Source organism: Staurois parvus, unplaced genomic scaffold (genome assembly GCF_062004578.1).
Source record: "Staurois parvus isolate SC_StPar_1 unplaced genomic scaffold, SC_StPar_1.0 ptg000137l, whole genome shotgun sequence".
Taxonomy (NCBI): domain Eukaryota; kingdom Metazoa; phylum Chordata; class Amphibia; order Anura; family Ranidae; genus Staurois; species Staurois parvus.
The window spans coordinates 9,459,686-9,484,861 of record NW_028317933.1 but is presented as its reverse complement, the minus strand read 5'-3'; the positions used below and the strand labels follow the sequence as shown (position 1 = coordinate 9,484,861).

At 40.3% G+C, this 25,176-nt stretch overlaps 1 protein-coding gene across 11 annotated transcripts in view; it reads right to left on the bottom strand.

Moving 5' to 3' along the window:
* Positions 1-25,176, bottom strand: part of PTPRT (protein tyrosine phosphatase receptor type T) — a 560,113-nt gene that overhangs the window by 222,165 nt on the left and 312,772 nt on the right. For all 11 annotated transcript variants that reach the window (XM_089673313.1, XM_089673317.1, XM_089673311.1 and 8 more), the window contains exon 7: positions 14,821-15,114. In XM_089673313.1, the coding sequence (XP_089529439.1) occupies positions 14,821-15,114 (294 nt within the window). The remainder of the gene's footprint in view (positions 1-14,820; positions 15,115-25,176) is intronic.

Sequence of the window (25,176 nt, the reverse complement as noted above, 5' to 3'; positions counted from 1 at the left end):
AACAAAAACTGTAGCTGTTGATTTTTAAAATACAGCCACTTACCTGTCCCTTGGTCCAGTGGTGTCCTCACCACGGATGGTTTCACTGGCCATCTTCTCTCCCCAGCGCCAGCATCTACAGTGTGGGCACCCGGCTGTGACAGCTTGTGGCTTCACAGCCAGGTGCCCACTGCGCATGCACAAGAAGCGCTGCGCTTTGTGAATGGCCCCATAGTCTTCTGGGACCTGTCACGTATCCCAGAAGATTACTGGGAGAAAGGGGGGATGACAACTTCCGCTTCTGATCGCCTAGGCGATTGCAGTGGAAGTGAGAGCGGGTACCTGTCAAATTTGCGTACCCGCTCCCGACCACTCCCCAAAGGTGCTAATCTGTAATGGGGAGCAGGGGACAAAGGTTTAAAGCGGAACTTCCCTTTTTGGGTGGAGCTCCGCTTTAAGGAATGCAGTGGTGTCCTCTCAACACCCCCAGCCGTCTGATTAAACAGTCAATGAGTAGCAGAAGGCTAATGAGGTCAATTCTCTACAAACACCACTCTCTTCCTTGCCTTGCATTCTTTGCCAATGCATTTGTATGCGGGACACCTGATTGGCTCTTGGTAAAGGCCCCTCCTTCTCCCAGTCTACTGCTGTAGAGGGGATTCAAGTGACTGGTACCAAGGTAAACTTAGGTACTTGCATTGGCTGAATTTATAAAATAAATGTAATTATTTAAAACTAAATATATGTTTAATATATGTCTGCCTGGAGTAAAAAAAATATAATTGACTAAAGCCCAATACATTTTACATTTGAAGAAACAATTTCCTTTGATCTCATTGAATTACAGCTTAGTTCTATCACTATATCATGCCCTGCAAAAGAATTTAGAACATCTTGTAACTTCACTAAATACAACTTAGTTGTAGAGTTCCTGTTCCTGGAGATGGAATATGACCACTGCATGCCCTTTGCTATAACTATGCAAAATTCAAGACAGAAATGTATATTTCATACTACTTGATACCTAATATGAGATGGAGACATCAAATAATGTTCAATACTCAGCACTTAGCGACAAGTGGCAGCCTACGTATAAGTACCGATTAAAGCCGTTGCGTTCCTCCAACCCCCAAATATTGGTTCTGCCTGCCCCCTTGAATCCTTAAAATCCCAAAGAGACTACTTGAGGTTTGCTTTTAATGTCTTTATAAGCAATTGGTGGCTTTTAATGTACATTAGCTCTCAGCGGAGAAACCTTGCAGGTACTACTCAATGGAAAGCCTCTTAGAGTAGTGATGGGAATTAGTCCAGTAATCATTATAGCATAATCATTATATCAATGGTAATGGCAGCACAGTTAATAATGAAGACCATCTATTTATAATCACATGGCCATTTTGTGCTAAGAGCAGAAAATAATCTATACATGCAATCCTAACATGTATAGTGGCACAGCGTGGAAAGATTTACCATGCAGTCTGATAATGAACACAGTTCTCCATATGATAAAATACTAGGGTGATAAGTATCATCACAGAGACTTTACATGAATGAGACATTTGCTGCAATTTCAAAAATCCTGAAAGATCTTAGCTGTTTGATCACTGGTATATATACACATTTATCTGGTTCTTACTTATCAAGGCAAATACATTCACATATAGGAACCAAGACCAGCAATAGTTACATAGTTGGTTAGGCAGAAAAATATACATTATGTATCCTTAATAGTACATTTTTTAAATTGTTTTTGATAAAACGTGCAATGGTTACAAACTTTTCATTGCTAAGTCTTTGTTGGGGTGACATACCCTCTCTATTGGTCCCTGGTACAAAAAGTGATGGGGAATTCAGCATTTTGAAGGTGTCTGTAGGCGGGAGGGAGGTCAGGTGGTAGGCACCCCAGAGGGAAGGACGACACACACAGGGGCTAACAAATGTTCCTACACACCGTAACAGAGTTTATGCAGAGGCTTAGAACTGGCAGCAAAGCCAAACTCTGACAAAAAAAGTTTTTTTAGTTTTCAATAACTACTTGTATACCAAGGTATGTCTATCAATAGCATGGTAGACAAGTGGTTAAAGCAAGCTCACAGCTACTGCTGCAGCATTTAGCTTGCTGTGGACTCTAATAGCCAGAAAAAGGGCCTTCAGATAAAAGTGATCTGGGCAGCTCAGTTGCAGTTGCAGGCCTCTTTAACTCCTTTTCTCACAACTCCCTGGATTCCTGGACATGGATTTCCTCAGCTTCCTTCCCTCTAGCTCAGAGAGGCCACACCTGATGAGGCAGAGGTAGTTGGGCAAAAGATCTGCAGCCAGGTGAGAGACCCTCCACTTTGAGAACAGGAGCAGTCAGGTAGAAGCCTAACAGTATGCATCTTCTCCAAAGACTCAGCTACTATGGGGAACACCTGCAGCCATATATTACCCAGATTAAATCACACAGACATTGCTGTGAATACACCATGCTTGTACAGCTTTCATTACCCGGTTTTCATAATTCTGCAGGGTTTGCATGCTCTTTGCCATCTTGACCCTGTTTTGCATTATTGCTTCTAACTGTTTAGTAAACTGCAAGTTAAATTTACTCCCTGTCTGACCATTTGGCCCATTACCCATTCTGTTACAGCTACTTTGGTGGTTATACAGAAGATAGATTCCCATCCACACGGCCACTCTCTAAACACTGCACCTGAAGAAGGGTACTATTCATGCTCCAGAGTGGGTTTACCCAGCAGCAAGGCTCCCTATAGCTCTAGCTTGTTACTCTCCAGCCTTTCCTTTCCTTTTAGAGTGCTTCAAGGTGGGGGAAAGCTTATCCCATCAGAAGGTGGCTGTATGAATTCAGTTTAGACTAATGCAGGCCATAGATGGTTCCTTTATTGAACGAATTTTCGTCTGAAAGAATAATCGGCCGATATTTGCACCGTTAGTGGGACAATGTCATCGGCCGATTTTCGCGGTTCCTCCTCATTTCTTTTATCGGTCATGCTGGAAAATTTACGAAAAACGCCCGATTTTCGTAATCATTGGTGGCAACAGAATGACCGATTTTTCATTTTTCAGCCAAAAATTCGGCCAATAAATGAACCATCTATGGCCTGCATATAGGTCGTTCCTTAACATCCCTAGCGATCTGATTATGTCAGTATTTCTGTGCTCAAAGCGGTATATTTTTTTGCATGGAAATATGTTCTTTTTTTATTGTAGGCCTGTAATTCTTAGGAATAACTCACTGAAATCTTTCCGAACAAGAGTCTATTAAACATCCCGGGTATGATAAAATTTGAAACACGAAATCATAAATTCTAATATAATAAATAATCATAAAAAATAATAATATATTAATAATACACTTAATTCAATAATATAATCAAACCAAAAACACTGAAATTTGAAATATAGCGCCAAGTTCGCACATCACTGAGATTAGTCGCAAAATCGTTTTCAGTGACTGATGACGAATTTCCGCACAAATCATTATCACTCAATTCTGCAAGTGGTTCTAATTTGCTATCGCTGTTCTCTAGCTGGTCTAAAACCGCTTTTGACCTAAAGGGACGCTTTTTGGATGCCATGGACGTTTCTCAGTTTCCAGGCAGAAAGAAAAGTAAACATGCAGGCAGGGCACAGGACAAAGCACTCGGGACAAAATGTATGTGAAATGGTTTGATACAGTAATGTTTTACTATGTGATTTTAGTGTATTGAGTGAATGTCACTTTTAAAATTTTTGAATGTCCCGCCATTCCATCCCCCGTACGTCCGGACGCTTGCAGGGACTGGAACCCGGAAGACAGTTGCTGGCATCGGCCGGAGGAGATGGCCGGGGACACTGCAGGGGGGACATCGCAAAGGACAAGGTAAGTGCAAGAGGGAATCCCTGAGCAACGCTGCAGTGTAATCCTGAGTGTAGCTAGGGTTTACCGCTTTTGGTACTGAAAGTTAACCCCGAGCTACACTCGGGAATACCGCTAGGGGGGTTAATATTAAAACCCACCAACCACCAGAAAAGACTATGCAAAGAACTGCAGATACACTCATCAGCCACTTTATTAGGTACACCTTGCTAGTGCCAAGAAAACATCCTCCACACCATTACACCACCAGCCTGCACTGTTGATACAAGGCAGGTTGGATCCATGCTTTCATGTTGTTTATGCCAAATTCTGACCCTAACATCTGAATGTCGCAGCTGAAATCGAGACTGTCCATTCTCCTCTGACCTGTGACATCAACAAGGCATTCTTGTTCACACAACTGCCACTCACTGGATATTTTATCTTTTTCGGACCATTCTCTGTATACCCTAGAGATGATTGTGCGTAAAAATCCCAGTAGATAAGCAATTTTTGAAATGCTCAGAACAGCCCATCTGGTACCAACAACCATGCCACATACAAAGTCACTTAAATCCCCTTTCTTCCCCATTCTGATTCTTGGTTTGAACTTTAGCAAGTCATCTTCACCACGTCTACATGCCTAAATGCATTGAGTTGCTGCCATGTGATTGGCTGATTAGCAATGTGTGTTACCAAGCAATTGATCAGGTGTACCTAATAAAGTGGCCAGTGAGTATGTATATAGGGGGCAGCCTCAACTGATATTGGCAATGGTCAACCATGTGTGAGATGGGAAAACAGCTCTCATTGTTTGAACACTGTTTGTGTGGAAGTAAATTAATGTTTTGACTGACTTTCTGCGGTTTAGCCACAAGATGTTACTGTTTTTCTAACACAGCCTCAGACTGCATAGATATTTGTATATTCATGAAGAGGTGGGGTTTTGCACACAGAGTTGGAGAGAACAGGAAGGAGACTGAGAAGCCATGTTTTGGAGCATGGTGAATAAGGGGCCGTGTGAGCTGAGAATCTGATTACATCCAGGTGTGAAAGCGTCCCTCAGTAACCAGAGATTGCTGCCAGGAATGCTGATGAGATTGCTGCCAGGAAGCTGATGAGATTGCTGCCAGGAATGCTGATGAGAGCAGAGGAACTAAGCAACATATACGGCAAGACCGCATACTTGTTGGAGAGACATTTGTTCTGTTCAGAGTCACCAGCGGATGAAAGCAGACCCGGGTCAGTAAGATCGTGCACGCACCTCATTTCAGTGTTGGCGCCTTGTGACTGAGGCCAGGCCTATAGTTAGTTAGGGTCTCTGTTTGTGTCAGGACACAAGTGTTGTTACTGATTATTGGAAGGACTCCACAACTTAAAGTGACATTTCACATTGGAGAGCTGATAAAATCCTACAAACTCAAGCCAGACTGGCGTTTTGCTCAGAAGGAATACTCAGGCACGTGCTACAGGACCAGTTATGGGAGGAGGAATACTGTAGAGTTGTGTAAGATTGTAAGCTGTTGTTCTGCACCGCAGGCTAGCCCATACCATACACCCATACACTGATTCCTGCTCTTTTAGGGTAATAACAGGTAAGGTGTGGCAGCTTATTTGTACCCGCCAGTAGGTAAATTACTTCACTTTCTACCTTCATCCATCAGAAGGCGCCGTGCTGTGCAGCACAAGGGTCTCAGCCTTTGGGCTGGGTGTATGTAAATTTATTGTATGTTTCCAGCATTTGTGGTTGTGCTTATTCGCCACATCTAAGTAAAATTCTGTTGTGGCAAAAGCTGGTGTTGGGGTTGTTTTCCTCGTTCGTGACTTCACTGTATCCTGGGGAGCCCACCCCAGTACACGAAAACCTAGGAGCACTCCAACCAAGTTTGTCCTGCACTTTTGTTGCATCAAGGCAATAAACAAACACAATTCAATGCAGCAGGACCTTGTACAGAAAGTCTACAGCATAAAACAAAACATCTACTCGCTAGAGCCACTAACTAAACTCAAGTTCCTTCCTAATTAATGGAGTGCCCCCTAAAGGGTTCCCCAAAACTAATGGGCAGCACTTGAACATTTTAGTGTTCTGTCAGCAGCCAGCCATCTACCCAGCAGCAGGCTCTCACAGCACAGAGAGCCTCTAGCACCAGTCAGCTAACAAAAAAAGGTCTGTGGACAGCTGAGACTAATTAGTGAGGTCTGGCTGCCAGGTAAAACGTGGACCGAGGAATGGAGGCCTTATCCTGCACAAAGTTCTACAAAGCCTCTGGGCTCCAGGACCCAAACAGAATTTATGAGGATCTAGGACAAAAGTTTTTCCTCCAATAACAGAAAGAAACTCTAGAAACCTAGGTGAGAAACCTAGCTGATACGTTTTCACCGTCCACAATCCTGCAAGCTAGTGCCTTACACACACATTTAACATTTGTCAGTATTTTCGGCCAAAACTAACTGACTTTCGCAGCTCTAAAGGCAAAGATCCTTTATTGCTGCTAAACCTCTTTAAATACATCCATAAATGATGCCATGCGATGATGTGAACAGCTATCATCAGAATATTTGGTTATTGCATACTAATTTTTGGGGTGCACAAGGCGGTACTAGACAGGCAACTGTTCAACTAAAAGTCTGCCTCATAAAGAGGAAAGCAAAAAGCTCATGTGACAGTTTCCACCAAATGGGAACAAAATTATGCCAACTGGGCAAATAAGGTAAACCACTAACTGCATATATAATAATCTATCTCCTTTCTATCACCCTTTCCTGTCTCCTCTCTCCCCTCCTCTTCTCTCCTCTTTCTCTTCTCTCTCCCCACTTTCTCTCCTCTTCCCCCTCTCTGTCTCTCTCTCCTCTTTTTCTCTATTTTTTCTCTCCCCTCTTCCTCTCTCTCTCTCTCCTGTCTTTCTCTGTCTCTTCTCTCCCATCATCCTCTCTTCTCTCCCTCTCTGTCTCTTTCCTTTTGTTACCTGTCTCTTCTCCCCCCTCTTCTCTGTCAGGAATCAGCAACAGGGATGGCCAGATCTGCGTTGCTACACTCAGGAAACTAGGACCAGTCTATGTATGCTTTAAGTTTCACTGTAAATTTATTTACAGTGAAACAAGATCCATCCACCAGCAAACAGCAAACATAGAAAAGTAAACCAAAAACCCAGTGACAGAATACCTAACTATTCAACCTAACAGAGAGCTTAAAGTGATATTAAACCTTTGTGTTTTTTCTTTTTAAATTAAAATAACAACCATATCTATACTTACCTGCTCTGTGCAATTCTTTTGCACAGAGCAGCCCCAATTCTCATCTTCTGGGGTCCCCCGCGCTCTCCTGGCCCCTCTTCTTCGGCGGGTGCCCCCATTTTCCATGAGGGAACCCATGCGGGCTCACTCCTGAGCCACCCTGTCTGCACCCAATGACACAATGGCTCTGTCCCTTGCTCCCATGTCACAGCATTTGATTGACAGCAGCAGGAGCCATTGGCAATCAATCTGCCCAATGAAGAGGGAGACAGCAGCTAGAGCAGCTTCTCTCGTGTACATTGCTGGATCAGATTGGGCTCAGGTAAGAAAAGTGGGGGGGGGGCTGCAGCACAGAAGGTTTTCACCTTAATGCATAGAATGCATTACGATGAAAAACCTTAAGGTGCTCATGACACTAACAACTAACAATATACAATAAATACAAAATGGGTAACACAGAACAGCAGGGGAAAACTGGAGGTACAGAGAACAAATGGAAGGAGGAAACGAAAAATGGGATCAGGAACAAGGGAGGGCAAGGTACAAGGCAGCAGGGTACAGGGCAGGAGCAAGATGAGGATTAATGGCAAACAGAATCTGGCAGCAGCAAAACACTGGAGCAAGGAGCACTAGCAGGGGAGGACTTAAATATCCTCCCAGCAGCCAGCATCAGGTGGAAACTGATTACTGGGATCTGTTGGGTTCTGGGGGACACCCGCTGGTGTACACAGGAATTACAATCTTCTGCCCTGGGAAGCACAGTGCCACCACCAGATGATCCAGGCCCTGACAATTTCTCCAATTTCACTCTTCACTCTCCTCTTCCCCCCTCTTTCTCTTTCTCTCTCATTGCTTTCCCTGTCTCTTCTCTCCCTCCCTGTCCTTTCTCTATCTTTTCTCTCCCCTCTTTCTCACTTTCCACTCTTCCTCCCTCTCCCTCCTCCCATTCTCTATTTATTCTCTCCCCTCTTTATCTCTCTCTTATCTCCCCTCTTCCCCCACTGTGAATTTCTTTATCTCTTCTTTTTCTCTTCTCCCTTTCTCTCTTCTCTTCCCTCTTCCCCCTCTCTGTCTTTTTCTCTATCCTCTCTTTCCCTATTTTTTTCTCCCCATTTCCTTTCTTTTCTCCCTTCTTTCCCTCTTCTCTCCTCATCTTCTTCTCTTCTCTCCCTTCTTCCCCCTCCCTGTCTCTTTCTCTATCCTCTCTTTTCCTATCTTTTCTCTCCCCTCTTCCTCTCTCTATTCTTTCCCTATTCCTCCCTCTCTTGCTCTCTCTCTACATTTGGGAAGATATTGACACAGAGTTGAAGCAAGCAATATACTGTGGGTGCAACTCAGGGAGAAGCCAATATACATTGAGAATAAGGCACTTGCTGGAATGTTCAGGTGAACAAAACTAAAGCTTTTTTATTTGGTGGTTTGAATAAAACAGCATTGTTGTCATTCACCTGAAAAGCCCTTTAGGTGCTTTGTTGTCTATGTCTATGTCTATATCTACCATTTGTTAATATTGTCTGCTAAACCACAGCTTTACAGTTCTTATGGTAAAGTACTGCTATTGCCGCTGGAGTCGCCTACACTTTTTGTACTTTGATAAAACATTATGAATATGCAAATAGCAACTATTGAAAAGTCATTATTTACATATTAACTTTTAATTTCTAGATGCAGTAATGAAGGTTTAAACATGTTTTTATTGCTGTTTTTATCTTTATCTTTCTTCTTTGGATATTGACCTTCAGTTTCAGACCTATTTACTAGTGCCACCTGTATGTTAAAATTTAAATCACAGACAGAAAACCTGACAAAGGTCCTAACTCTTCCCTACTTCTTACTTGAGTTGGGTAGACTTGTATAGTTTTAATAAAGTATATCTAAAGCCATTTTTTTTAGTGAGGTGTTTGAACCTCTGTCAGACTTTTATAATAGTCTGTGCCCCCATTGGGAGTTTCACCTTCTTTATTTGTTCTAGAGACCATTATCATGGTATTAAAGGTGATGGGAAATTCCAAATTTTAGTAGACAATGGAATAGGAATAGAAGGGAATAGTAACATTGTTCTGGGTGATAACAATTTCTAATAACATGTTGATGTGCTTTTGTTTACTTCAGTTTGGTTCTGCTTTCCCTAGTCTATGGAAATGCAAAATCTGGTTGAAGCAGGTCAAATGCAGGTCAAAAAATGCACCTGTCAATGAGTTCTGAATGATCTCAGAAATGTTGCATACTGATATCAAATGGGTGAGATCAACATTAGGCCATAAGAGGAGATTTTTGTCATTTTGGAGAGATTACCTCTTACTTTACATAGGGGTTGATTTACTAAAGACAAATAGACTGTTCACTTTTCAAGGGAATTTTCCCCAGAGCTTTGTAAATGAGGTGAAGCTCTGCTGCCCTCCATCATCCAAACATATTCAAGTAAAAATACTGTTTTTTCTCTTGCATATAATACTTCATCACATTCACTAAGCTCGGTGAAACAATTCCATGTAAAGTGCAACTTCACTTGCAAAGTAAACAGCCAATTAGCCTTTAGTAAATCAACCTCATTGTGTCCAAAAAACTGGGCTCTGCCCACACTGCATGGGTTAAATGCTCGTTTTAGTCTAGGGGCTTGTAAAGCAAAAATATACGTAACTAATCTGCCGATCGTCCGAGAGCAAGACTGATCCCTGCTGCTCCTGCCCCCCTGCACGCTACCAGTCTTGTGAATGGGCTGTTCCTGATGTCATCACGCCCATAGACAATCTCCCAACGAGAGGACGGCAGGAACAGTCCACCACTGGACGTGGAGAAGCATGGTTTTCTGGAGGATCGGAGGAATGAGTAAATACAACTTTTTCCTGAGCCCCTGGACAAAATGAGTACTTAAACCAAGCAGTGTGGGCACAGCCCCATTGCAAGGGGAAATAAACGTTTTGACCAGAGTTCTGCTTTAAGAAAGGAAATCTCTCCACTGGACCACATATTGGAATAAAAACTAACAAAGGTTTGAACCATATCCTACACAATACAAAATAAAAAACATGTTTTGACTTTAGTTATGTTTTAATATAGTTTCAAATAGTTGTACTTATTTCACTTTGTGGATATTATTTTGGTACATCAGTGCTAAACTTAGAACAACATACTCAAGGTGGAGTCTTGGTAATAGATTTAAGAAGATAAAATAATCTCCAGAAAAGCTTTTATTACCAATACTGGAAGATGAGAGCAGATAGGCATTGCTGAGATATAGCATGTCATTAAGTTTTGCAGGATGTGTTTTCCACAAACCCTGTTGTGGGACTTAGCTCTGGAGTATTGGGGGATGCATTAACTTAATCCAGCTAATTTTCTTTCTCTTGAAGCCCCTGTTTTACAGTAAAGCAGCTTTTCACCAGCTGCTACTTTTGTAAAACAACAGATAGGCATTGCTGTAGGGGAAGTAGAAAAAGAACAATTTACTTCTCAGCTGCCTAGTGACAAGAGTTTTACCTCCTGTTAGCAATAGAAGACTGACGGCAGAGAAAGACCAGGTGCTCCATAAAGTCTACCCTGTTTTAATTTCTACCTTTTTTTTTTTTTTACTTCTCGGTTTGAGTATAGATATACTGTGTATTTGTCTCAGAAATGTTTAAATTCACTTACTGTTGCCTGATTCACTACTGCTCTAAATCTGTTTCAAGCATCAACTACTGTTTTGGTAAAGTGGTACTTTCTAAGGTTAGGTTTAAACTTTCCTCCAACTTGTTTTAGGTCATGTCTGTGTCCTTCCATTCAGGATGCTTTTTTTCTGATTATTTCTTTTTTTTTATCATCAAAAGCATACATAATCCAAAGTAAAAGAAAATGTGTACATTCTGTCTAAAGTGTTCAAGATCAGCCAGTGTTAAAGAATCTAAAACATGTGCTTCTTTTGACACTTGTGCTCCATCATGCATATGCTTTAGTTGAAATTAACATAAATTCACATAAGAGATCATTAATTGCATTTTGTCCATGTAGGCACCACCTAGGAGTTAGAACGTATATCCTGCCATCTCCAAACCACTTCTCAACCCCTAGACATTTTGTTGTGCCATAGATAAAAACTTATAGAAAGTTATCTCAGTGTAAAGAAGTCCAGATGGTTCCATCTTTCCTGTTTCCTATCTCTCAGTGACTATTTGAGCCACAGTTGATTTATGATTTCAATATTTTGCAGAAATTGTGTAAATTGAATCTTATAAAATTAGTTTCATATTATAAATTCAACCATCCTTCTCCAATGTTGATTTTATAAAATTAGTTTCATATTATAAATTCATCCAATTTTCTCCAATGTGTTCAAGTTGTCACATGCATAAGTGCTATTAAATCATTAGTATTACTCCCATTCCCAGAACAACAATATTTTGATCTTTTTCCCTTTTTGGATTAGGTTTAAATAAGATAATATCACCATTTAGTCTGAGATATAATAATGAGGCCAATTTACATTTATGTTATCTATTTTTTAAAGGTGCAACACATAATGTTTTTGCTGAGGCCCAGCTGTTGAGTTGATAGCTGTTGGGTTAATCATGCTCTCTGTCTCCTAGTTTGAGGCCCATTCCAGTGCTCCAGGACTGTGGCTATTGTCTCCCAGAAATAGTAGAGGTTAATGTTTATTTCTCAAATCTTCCTCTTACATTGGGGCCTAATCAAACTGCTTACATTCTCTCCTGTGATGGTACAATATTTGTGGCTATTGTCTCTGATACAATACACTCTAATTTTTATTTCATGATAAAAACTACCTCCTCTCTCCCTTTTACACTGCAGCCTAATCAAACTGCTTGCATGTTCTCCTGCAAATATACAATATTTGTTTTTATTCAATGATGAAAAAATGCCTTGTCTCTCCATTTAACATTGCCACCTAATAAAGCTGTTTATATACTCACAAATGTACAATATTTGTGGATAAAGTTTCTGAAACAATATGCTTTAATTTTTAGTTAATAATAAAAATGGCCTACTAAAGCTGCTTACATAATCCTTAGAGCATGTACAATTTTACCTCGCTATTCTCTCCAAAATAATACAGTCCAATTTTCATTTCATGATAAAAACTGCCTTTTTTCTCTCTTACGTTGCGGCCCAATAAAACTGCTTACATAACGTGCAGTGATTGTATAATATATATGCTAGTTTTTATTTAATGATACATCTTTGCCATGTCTCCTTTTTACATTGCAGCCTAACAAATCTGCTTACATATTATTCAGTGACTACAATACTTCTGACTATTCAAGTGGCACTAAAGGTTCATATTTTTTTCCCTAAATAACAAACATGTTGTACTTACCTGCTTTTTGCAGTGGTTTTGCACAGAGCAGCCCCAATCCTCCTGTTCTCAGGTCACCTGCTGGTGCTCCTAGCTCCTACCCCTTGACCAGTGCCCCTAATAGCAAACCACTTGCTATGGGAGCACTGGTGCATGCTTGCTCTTGAGCCTGTCTCTATGCTTCCATAAGACACATAGATAGAGCAGTGGCTTGGCCCGTTCCCCCACTCTATCCTCATTGGCTCCCACTGCTGTCTCAGCCAATGAGGAGAGAGAGTCCCAGGACAGCTAAGGCTCTTGTGCACATCGCTGGATCAAGAGGGAGCTCAGGTAAGCACTGGGGGGGGGGGGGAGCAGCACACATACATTTTTTTTACTTCATGCATAGAATGCATGGATGTAAAAAACCTGCCTTTACAACCAATTAAAATTAATACTCTAATTTTGATTTCATGATAAAACCTGCCTCATTTCCTCCTCTTACACTGTGGCCTCATCAAGCTGCTTACATACTGTGCAGCGACTATACAATATATATAGCTATTGTCTCAGAAATGATACACTCTAATTTTTATTTCAGTATAAAACCTGCCTCATCTCTTGAATGTGGGGTTGTAGTTTTGAAGTGCTGTGACTTTATATTAAACTTTTGATACAATGCAGTGTGGTACTACAAAATAAAAAGTTCATAAACTATACTGGGAAACTGTTTTGCCACTGTTCAGTAGGTATGAAATTGACAGCTTCAGCTTTATTTGTTTAAGAGTACGATTTACTGCTTTACTACAGCTTTTAGATCTGTTGTGGCTGCTACTTCCTCTGTCCACATCAGGGCATTTACAGCTGGATAAAAAATCAACTGTTGCAGCCCTAACTACCTAAAAAAGCAACTTTTTAAAACATTGTAATGAATCAGATAAGAATGCTACTGCCTTACTTAACCACTTCCTGTCCGGCCCATGTATATAAATGGCCGGATGGGAGCATTGCAGGAGCGGGTGGCCGTTTCTAAACGTCCTCCCCTCTCCCTGCTTGTGCACGCTCCCTGGGAGTGCGCAGCACCACGATTTGGTGCCCGCTGTGTCCTCCGGACACAGTGGAACACTGATCGCTGTACAGGACCTCTGTGTGAGGCCGCGATCATGTGATCACTGATTGGCCAAGCAGTGATTACATGAAGAGTAGTAAGCAAGATGTCACTTCTGACATCATTGCTTACTATGTGTGAAATCAGTGAATGATCACAGAGATCACATGGTACAGGGCTATTCACAACATCCATGTATCATGTGAAAAGCTGTGACTAATCGCAGCTCACACAGTATTTCTCAATAGCTACAGGAATGCAGCTAGAGAGAAGGAGAAATGATTGCTTTTACAGCCTTTATGGGTGTAAAAAAGAAAAAAAAAATCTTCATCACCCCCCACAAGTAGTACAGTGTCATTATGGTGACACTGTACTGCTAGAGTGACAATATGTAAAAAAAAAAAAAAAAAAAACCCATAATAATATAAAAAAAATATATAAATGTAAAAAAATTTTTAAAAAATTTTGGTTATGAACTAATTTGGGTTATTTTATTTTACTAATATGATAACTAAATAAATGGTGGCCAAGATTTATGAAGAAAGATTATTTATTTGCTAAATTTTATAAGAAAAACACTTTTCAAAATTTTGGGACTTTTTCATTTATATAGCAAAAAAAAAATTTAAATCCCAGCGGTGAATAAATACCACCAAAATAAAATTGTATCTGTCTCAAAAAAGTACTAAAAAATTCATATAGGTACTGTGTTGCATGACCACGCAATTGTCATTCAAAGTGTGATAGCGCTGAAAGGTGAAAATTGGCCTGGACAGGAAGGGGGTGAAAGTGTCCAGACATGAAGTGGTTAAGACAAGCAATAAAGTAAAACAATCTATTACACATGCAAAATATGTGATGCTAGCATATGGTGTCAATGACTTTGTCCATGAGAATCAAATTGTTCCAAAACACCCATATCGCCGTCAAAGTCACATAAAGAAGGGCCAACTCTTTGCTGTACGGTATTTCTACATTTTCATTTTCCATTGGTACATGTTCCTCACAGCAGTGCCCAACTCTCCCTGTCCTGTTTTCACAGTCTCTTGCCTGTGAGCCTGGAAAATGTCCAAAAGTGATTTTCATGATTTGCCACCTATACTGTAGACTTCAGTGGGGTTCAGATTTAGGTTTGGAATTTTCAGCCTATATGATGGGTTCGATGAATGCCATGCAAACTGAATCCAGACACATATGTTAATTCCTTCTAATAATAGTAACTATGTAACCTCTATGACATATAAACAGAAATAGTTGGCATTTTTCCTGTCAATTTTACTGTTTGTCATGAAATTACCCTATATACAGCACTCTATAAAAAACAGCCTGGATTGCTTGTTTTTTTAAAGAATTTAGATCTCCCCTTTTCATAGTTCTAAATCAACTTACCTGCACATTTTGTCCTGGTTGTGAGTGGTGGTCCTGGCGGTCCTGTGCCACCTTCCCCCGGACGGGTCAAAAGGACGCGTATTTCATATTCCACATCTGGATCTAAGTGCCATAACTTATATGTGGGTCCATCCATGACATGAGTCTCAGCCCAACTTCCTGACGTGGTCCGGTACTCTACTTCCTTCAAGACAATTGGTCCATCTCCAATGATTGAGTTAGCATTTGGTTTAATCCATAAATATGTGGCTCCCACTGCCAGGAGCTCGGGAGGAGCAATAGGTTTTGGTGGCTCTGTAGGGACACAGAAAATAAATAATTAGGGAAAACAGAATTACAGACACAAAGCCTGGGAACATAATGTAAAAGTTTAATTGTAACCTTTTGCAGTTCTAACACTTCTACATTAGTTAAGTACTAATAACATATAGTGCAATTTACTGCCACATTAAATATACATGCTTTCTTCAATTCTACTTGTATCATTTTTTATGTTTTTATACATAAATCCTGTAATTATATAAAGTATCTGTATATGAATAATAATATATTACTTTTGATGTGTGAGACCTTATTAAATTAAATATAATGCACTTTCTTATCCCATAGGATATATCTAATAGAGTGATGAATGCAAGAATAATAGCAAGATATATAATTATCGCTCAAGGCTGGATGCCAATGCTTGCTGTAATAGCGGCTCAAATATCCATAGTATTCACTATAATTGCACTGTTAATACCAGACAAATATTGTTTGTGACTGCTGGAATGATGATATTAAAACATTTGATATTTAAGTGTTACTTGGATGGTGTTACCTTTTTTTGCTCTTTCCAGTTTAAAGTGTTAGTCACAAAACTATAAATCTTTCTAGGTTTCTCACTATCAGGATTTAAAACATTTAGCTTTGTTACTTCTGGATTAATTTGCTCATCTGTTATTCCAAGGTGAGAACTTTCCCTTAGGTTGCACTGTTGGAAAAGTAAAGCTGCCTCTCCACATTACAACACAAAATGTGGGACTCTGGCACTGAGTACAGATACAGCCAAGTTGTCTTTACAAAGGAGGAAAGGACAAAGTTAATGAATGTATGTTCTGGTGATATATGATGGGGAGATAAGCATAGCTGTTAACAGAATTTACTGTAATACTGTTCAGACGAGGTGTGCCATGAATTATATTACTTTGTAGAGAGATGCTGAACTAAAAGTACTTTTCAAAGTTTGCTTCTGTGATAGGGAAGTTGAAGTATTCCTTTAGCATTTTAGGATGAGATGTCAAACCTGGCATTGCCGGGAGTGCATCTGCAGCTGTCACTATAGTCTCCGTAGAATTTCACCCCAGTGGATGGCTATGGATCAGTAAGCTAGAGGGGGTTTGTTACACAGGTTTACAAAACAATGTTTAACGTGTCTTTAGACCATCAAGGTGTAATGTAGATTGGGCAAGTGGAAGAGGCACCAACCACAGTCTGTAAGTAGTTTCTGGGCTCCAGGAATCAATTGGTGAAAGAGTGTTATCAATGGGATCCTCTAAAGGAAGAGACAAAGAGTAGAATGAACATTTAGTCCAGTCCCTCCTTTTGTAGTGACCTGTACTAGTACTCCTCTAAGAGTTTCACAATTTAAGACCATACTAGTGTGTTACTCCACTCTCAGGAATTGCTTTGTTTAATGTGCCCTAATCTGTGTTTCTTCTCTGTATCACATGTCTACGCCTTGAGGAAGGAGGGTGTCTTGTTTTTTTCTGGTGTGCCATCCTATCAACCTGAGCCCCAGTTCAGCATGTCCTCACTTGACCTGCCTAAAATGTGGGTTTGGTACTGTCCAGTGACACATTAGGGTTTTTGTTCACAGAATATGTACTGTGCATTGTTAATAAGGTAATAGCTCATATTTTGCTTTATAGTAACACTTTCTATTCATAGAGAACAACTAAATTGTGTTGTGAATAAAGTATAGAACCTTCACATGCCTACATCACCTTTCATTAATATTACAGGTGCCTACAAATCCAAGATGCTCTGATATGCAAAGCATGACTTTCTTTGCATTGAAGCAGCAGTCAACCCACTCTCTGTGTGTACAGGACATCATGGGTCCACCATGGGTGTTATTGGACCACCCCTGGGATGGGAAAGGGCACCACCTCCATGCTGTGATGCATCTAAAATCCCATTATAATTTCATAAATGCTCCCTACATCTTTGAGGCCCACTCAACACCAACGATAAGGCAGAGAAGAAGAGAACCCTAAATGATGGCCAGAATACATCCGAAATGGTAAGCATAATTAAAAAAAAAATACTCTGGGGGGCCATAGAGGCTGTAATTGCCTTTAAACACAACTACATGTGTTCCACCTAGATTTAATTACTGCCACAAACTCTATATTATACCAAGTGGCCAATAATGAATATTTCCCAAGTGGAGCTCAATACCAGCTGATATTAAACACCAATTTTATCACCTTGAACTGAGGAAGTGGCAATTTTAAGCCACAAAACATGTTTTATTCATTGAAATAAAGTAGTTGGATGTTTTAGCAATGCAGACAACTCGTGCCTATCCTTTGAACATCCACATCGGGTGCCTCTGCCAATCAAACTATGCAAGGTTCCTTTTTGCATTGATTCTTTCTACCACTTCGTTCACCCACCTGAGAACCCCCACAGAGCACCAAGGATGGGAATGCCCGAGACATAGAGAGCAACCACACAGACCCTGCGTGGAGATAGAATTTTTCCACTCACATACCAGGAAGGTTGTGTGTTCCCTCCTAGATGGCTGACGGCAGCCTCAACAGTTGTAAGTCCATTTTGACCTTTCTTTCTCTTATTGTTGAAGCTGTGTATCCTTGTCTCTGAAGTAATCTATTACACTATAAGAGCTCTCTCGCCTCCCTCTCTTTATGTCTTCAGTGGAAACTCTGAGCTTTACCAGAAACCCCTGGCCAGCTCTTCAGAATCCTTCAGTCCAGCCTTTCTCAACCAGGGTGCCCAAGCACCCTGAGGCGTCTTCAGTTTTCTTCAGGGGTGCCTTGGCAAAATGTCCAAAAATTGTATACAAGCCAGCAGGTGGATCAATCCTGCCTTTTAGTACACAAAGGCACATGTTTTTATTGTTACCTTCTAGCTGCCAGGTTTCTAACAACCAATGACATCTTCAGTTGCTAAGAAGGATGTTGGGTGCATGCACATCATCCTTGTTTGGCCCTCCCCTGCCCCTCTCCATAAGCACTGGGGTCACATTAGCAAAGTGAGGGAGAGAAAATGAGAGAGGCACACTGGAATACTAATCGGCACCAGTGTGCAAAGGTGTATTTGCTTTGTTAGAATAAAGCATCTCTAACATTGGGTGTACTGGAGGTGTGTAGAATAGTTTTTTACATTTTAGACTGGGTTGCCTTGAGATTATCCATAATTTTAAAGGGTGCCTTGAGATTATCCATAATGTTAAAGGGTGTCTTGACTGAAAAAAGATTGAGAAACATTGCTTCAGTCCAGGATCTACCACCACACCCTGGACCTTTGCATTTAAAGTTTATACTATTCAAAGATACAATAAAACATTCAACAATGGAAAAACCAAAGGGAGCAACACGCTTATTTATATCCTCCATCCTGACAGCATCCCTTCCAGTAAGTGATAGGTGCTCTTAAGAATAGAATACTTAGAATCAATAGAATAGTTGATCATGCCCATGAACTCTATAACAATTTTGCTATGAAGCTCACATATTTGAAGACACCGAGTTGTTGATTTACTAAAGTGGTTGATTTGCTTTGCAAGACAAGTTGCAATTTGCAAGGGAACTATTGCCCCAGAGCTCAACAAACGTGGTAAACATTCACTTTGCAAAGAATACCCAATCACATGCAAGGAACTTAAAAAACTCCAGCATTTTTGCTTGCACATGATTGGATTATGGAAGTTAGCAGAGCTTCACCCCATTTACCAAGCTCTGGGTAAATTCCTTTGCAAAGTCTATTTGCCTTTAGTAAATCAACCTTTGACAGTCTTATTACTATTAGAAGCCACCCTGCCTTAAAAGCAGTACAACACCGACACAGGATGAATAAATAAAACTGAAAATAAACACACCGCAGCATATAATAAAGTGCCGTGCATCTACAAACCAACAACAACCTTTAGCATACAACTGTAATTAGCATTCATGTATTGGCAGTGACAAAAATATGCAGTTTAATGATAATTGATAGCTAAGCACAATAATGAACATACTGTACTGCGGCAGATAATGAATGAGATTATCTAATAACTGATCATGAAAACACTGTTGTATAATGATCACTAACATTTACATACTGATAGTAGATTCGCAGCACTGCATGGGGGTAATTGAAGGACTGCGTACACAGTGCAAGGTAAATACTCGCAAGTATATATTTACAGGCAACCTGCACCGAAAAAAGGATGTTTGAATCTATTTATACTCTATAAAATGTATACTGATTGTGAATATGTATGCATTAAACATATCACACTGTTATGGAGACAAGTCTATTACATTAGTGATGGAAGCAACATGCGTTCTAATGATGCCAAGTGTCTATACACTGATAATGAACACAGTGCTCTGTATAATGCTCCTCGTGCCCCTAATAAATAAAATATGCGATTTTTATGAGTGTTCCGGATGATTGTCTCCCAGGTCCACGTTGAGCATCTCCAGAATAATACCTGGATAATTATCTCCACCGAGAAATAAAACGATCAATAATTGATTGTACCGAACTGCACCTGAGCTGATACTGATGTGAAGCCAGCGGAACTGCAATTAGTTATGTGAATATTTAGGCGCATGGACTCATCGCACAGGGGAGGGATGTCGGTGAGCAGGCAGGCTGACTACTGAAAGGCATAGGGAAGAAGGAATGGCCTGGAAATGAGCAGAGGTAGCTTAAGGCAGGAAAGGAAGCCCAGTTTACACAGAAACAAGACATGAACAAGGTTTTCTTTTGGTCAATAATAATAGATTGAAGCTTTCCTGTGTACTTAGAGTTTTGTCATATCAATATAATTCTATCCAGGTAACAACAGCACTGCTCATTAGCCCACTTGGTTTGATTTTTTTATATGTCTGCCTTTATCAAATTAAGAAATAGTCTATTTATATTTTTTCTGGTTTAGTTTGGGCAGGGCATTCAGGAAGCTTCTTAACAGAACAAAGAAACATAAAAAAAATAGAAACATAAAAAAGTGACGGCATAATAAATCTAAGTGGTCTATTGAGTCTGCCATTTTTTTTTGCTTTGTTTTTGTTTGTTTTTTAAAAAATGTCTTTGTATTTTTTTGTTTATTAAAGCATTGCTCCAGTCAAAGTCACAAAAAAAAAAAAAAAAAAGCAGCTACAAACACTGTAGCTGCAGACTTTTAAAAAACTCACCACAGCCATCCTCACTCCCCTGTGCCGACATCTTAAGTGTGGGCACCCGTCTGTGACAGCCTGTGGCCTCACAGCCGGGTGCCCACTGCACATGCACAAGTAGCACTGCCTTGTGAATGGTCCCATAGTCTTCTGGGTCCTCTCACATGTCCCAGAAGACTACAGGGAGGGAGGGGGGGGCAACTTCCAATAGCCTAGGTGAATGCAGCAGAAGTGAGCATAAAATAGAAACATAGAAAAGTGATGGCAGAAAAAGTCCAAGTGGTCCATTGAATCTGCCATTTTTTTTGTTTTGCTTTTGTTTGTTTTTTTTATAAGTGTCTTTGTATTTTTTTTTGTTTGTTAAAGCAGAGCTCCATTTAAAGCTAAAAAAAAAAAAAGCAGCTACAAACACTAGTTTCAGACTTTAAAAAAAAGCCACCACAGCCATCCTCATTCCCCTGCGCAGACATCTTAAGTGTGGGCACCCGTCTTAAGTGTGACAGCTTGTGGCCTCAGAGCTAGGTGCCCACTGCGCATGCGCGAGTAGCACTGCGCCTTGTGAATGGTCCCATAGCCTTCTGGGACCTGTCACATTTCGCATGTCAGGGAGGGAGGGGAAGGGACAACTTCCAATAGCCTAGGTGAACGCAGTGGAAGTGGGAGCGGGTACTTGTCAAAATCGGGTACCCACTCCCCAAAGGTGCCAATTCCTCACAGGGAGTGGGGACCAGTAATTAAAGCGGAACTTCCCCTTTTGGGTGGAGCTCCACTTTAACTTTTTTTGTCAAAGTATAAATCTATGTTTCACAGAAACTTAAAAAATACTTGATCCTTCTGGGTCACAACTTTATTTGTTATAGATCTCATTAACCCCTTGATGCTGACTGCATGCAAATATGCGGCCTCTCGGCGTCTGGGCCTTGATGCCGAGCGGCCGCATATTTGCTTGCAATTAGAAATTACATATGTGCTGAGAGCGCGCGCCCTGCGCACTCCCAGCGCATATGTCCACGACTCCCGGAAAGGCCCGATCTCCCCTTTCAATCGGGACCTTTTTCGATCATGTGACCACTGTGACGGCGAATCATGGTGGTCACATGACCCAAAAACCCCGCCCCGCCTCCCGGCTTCTAAAACTCTTAAAGGACCGGGAGGCGCTGGCGCCAAGAGGTAAAATAGAGGAGGGAGCATACCACAATAATTCAAAAAAACTTTTTCAACCATTGTATAAAAGTAAGAAAAAGATCGACAGATATCATTAAGATAAAAAATACTTCATTTATTATTAAAATTTCAAAGAAACACACCCAGAACAAAAAAAAACCCACTAAAACCTATTCAACAATCATGTTCGGGGACCTATAGGATTCATATATCATATTTTAAATTCAAAAAATGTTTTTCATAACTTCCTACTTAGAACTCTGAGGAAAACAGGGACAGTGATAGATAGAAAAGATTCTGGGTGTGTTTCTTTGTAATTTTAATTAATAAATTAAGTTTTTCGTACGTTAATGATATCTGTCGATCTTGTTCCTATTTTTATACAATGGTTGAAAAACTGATTTCGGTAGAGGTATTGAGCTAAATCCATTTTTCCTTTTCTGTTTTTTGAAATTATAGATCTATGTTTGTTCTGTACCAAGCATCCTGCTAGCATTTCTTTTACTGTGCTGCCTCCATTCTGAGCAATGCATCTAGGAGACGATTGGGTAGCAGGATATGATTAATGAATGTTGCAGTGGTCCCAGTTGTCCCTAATTAGAATATAGACCTTGAGGGCAGGAATTTGGAATCCTTGACTAACAGAATGGATCTGGCTTAGAAGGTATCTATATTAAGTGTTGCCAGATAGCTAGGTTATTGGCAACCAATTAAATATACACACATGAGTGGCTTAGAGTAGCTGGCTAGAGTGGCTTAGGTTTTTTCAAGATCATAAGCAAAAGCACTAAACAGGTGTTTTTTGTATATATTTTGTTTTGCTATTATGTTCAGGAGTTAAGGATAAACATAAAAACATAGTGGGATTACCATCAAATATTATGTAGGGGTATTCATATTTACACTTTCAAGCAGCAGGGGAAGTTCCAGGCTACATTTATCATGTTTATCAGGCTAATCTAAACTTCTTTGCTGAAAAAGTCTTCGTCTCCTAATTCTCAATAACTCAGACTGCACAGGACAGACAGAAGAATGACCATCCTGCTTAATTTGTTCAAACAGGACCTTATGGAGATTCATTTACAGAGAGAGAGCCTAACAGCAAACAGTTCCTGCTGTACTCTCTGCTCTAGACAAATCATTATGCTCTGTGACACCAGTGTCATGAGTGTAACATGTACTAAAATGTTTATTTATATAATAAACATTTTATATAAAAAGCAAAAAAAAGGTCATTTTTTTCAAAAACAAATGGCTAAAAAATAAAAAGTAAACCAATACAACATTATTACAGTTTTCCTGTAAAGCCAAATTGAATGTTTAGTTTAAATAAGCTAAACACATCACAGATGCATACAACAAAAGATTTTTGCAAAATCTTAGTTTGTTTGCTTTAAATGTCAGCCATAGCTTGAGTAGAAAAGGCCATGCCAGCATGCTGCAGAGTGGAACCCTTGCTCTCTATGTCAGTGTTTCTTAACCTTTTTTCAGTCAAGGCACCTTTTAAAATTGTGGACAGTCCCGAAGCACCCTTTAAAATTATGGACAGTCTTGAGGCACCCCATTCTAAAATGCTAAAAATTATTCTAACAGTTTTATATAACACAGCAATATCCACACATGTAGGACACCCAATATTAGAGGTGATTTATTCTTCCTAAGCAAATAAATAAAATTTTGCACACTGGCACTGAGTAGTATTCCAATGTTTTTCTTCTCCCTTCTCCTTCACTGAGCTAATGTGACCCCAGCACTGAGGGAGAGGGGCAAGGGAGGGTCAAACTAGGATGTTGTGCAGGCAGCTGACCTTCTCCTTATCTGTTGATGTCATTGGTTGTCATAATGGTGCACAGTGAAAACCTGTGGCTTTGTGTAACTAAAAGGCAGGCTTGTTCCACCTGCAGGCAATACAACATTTGGGCAATTTTTTGCCATTTTTTCAAGGCGCTCCTGAAGAAACCTCTAGGCACCCCAGGGTGCCTGGGCACCCTGGTTGATTACGGCTGCTCTATGTGAAAGCAGTAATTTTTTTGCGAAGATCCGACACACCACCTGACGAGTCAGAATCAGAGCTCTCCATTCAAAAGCTTTGCTCATTGTACAGCTGTAGGTCTGACTCAGTAGTGATGAGTTTCCCCGCTGCATTATGATCACTGCTTCTGCACAGACAGCAAGCACCCCACTCTGTAGCTTTTCCACTCATGTTATGGCTGCTTTAGAAAAAAAACTAAGTGTAAGATGATGAATACTTTTTGCTTTATTGCTCCTGGAATGTATTTAGCTGATAAAAACTGAAGGATCATTTAGGCTTTAAGGCTGTAGTCATGTTGCCTACTACCTCTTTACATAATTAAAATACAGGCTTCCATAACAGAGCAGGCTTATCTTGATTGTGCACTTAGATACTGCTGGCCAGTAATGCCAGCCTTAGATGGATCGAGTCTTGTCTGTTTCAGCAGGGACTGCTCAATCCATCTATAAGCAGGCTGGTTGTACTGAAGCTGATTCGTCGATCAACTTCAATACAACTAACTGTCACATCATTACTACCAGCAGCTTTGGCTGCCAGAAGTAATCATTGTATTCTGCTGGCAGGAAAGGGTCCCCTCCAGCAGAACACAAAAGCACCCCAAGAGGGATTCACTCTTCAAAACTAGCTATGTTGATGGGGGAATCAAGAGATTTTCTTTCCTGCAATCCGTTGATGTAGGAAAGAAAATTGCATCATCTGTGGCTTGTCTTACTCTCCTAATCCAGCAATTACTTTCCCTACATATATTGACACAGGAAATCCCTATTTTAGGTCCAATTTTAACTGAAGCCCTGATGAAGGGAAGTTTTTTCTGACCTCTGAAACTTGTTGGCTGTTTTTAGTGTAAGTCAATAAATGAATTTGGACTCTACTGTCTGTTGGACTGGCATTCCTTCCAGGCTGCCATGTTTCAACAGACCCACACAATCCTGGCTACTTGGAAAGTGTCTCTGCAACACCAAAAGTAATGGCCCAACCGTCCTCAGCCGTCTTAATCATGCTTTTACATCTGTGAAGATAAAAATAAAGAAACCATCGCTGCTGATTTATTTTTAAAACAACACAGTCATGATCAAAATAAATAAATAATGTCCGCTGTAGGTATAAAGTGAGATAAAAATGAAGAGGGGTCAGTGTACTGACACTTGTATAATTACACTGTTATTGTTGCTTCAATGCATCTGAAAGGATGAAAGTTTCTCTGACGTGCTAACTGTCTTGTCATTTAAGAGTGATGCATCTATCTCTTCTCCAGCAGTGTCTCCACCTCAGGGTCTCAGAACTAAGAAGAATACAGATTCCGACTCTGTACTAGGGAAAGTCTGCAGGGCAAAGCTCTGAACATGGGAGAACCTTCCCGGAGGTTGACAATACTACAGAGGCTGTCACTGGAGCCCAGATGAGACCAAAAACCTTGTAAATTGACTTATTGCTCTATGCTTCTCTTTAAATAACAGGGATTGTTGAAAAGAAAACTCAAAATAAAAATGTAATTTACTTCAGGTTATCAGTGCAACAGAATGGATAATTGGTCAAATGATCAGGCAGATGATAACTATAATGTGTAGTTTACCAAACAGGTGCAAAGTTAGAATCCATAATGCCAAATAGGGTCAGAATAGTAAAGAACATGCACTCTAGAGTAATACAAAACAGAAATCCAAAAACAATTGAGATTGAGACTTATAAGGCACAAACTCTAGTCTATATATATAAAACTTGTATTTTATTGCAAAATCAATAGAGAAATCTTGTAGTTAAAAACAT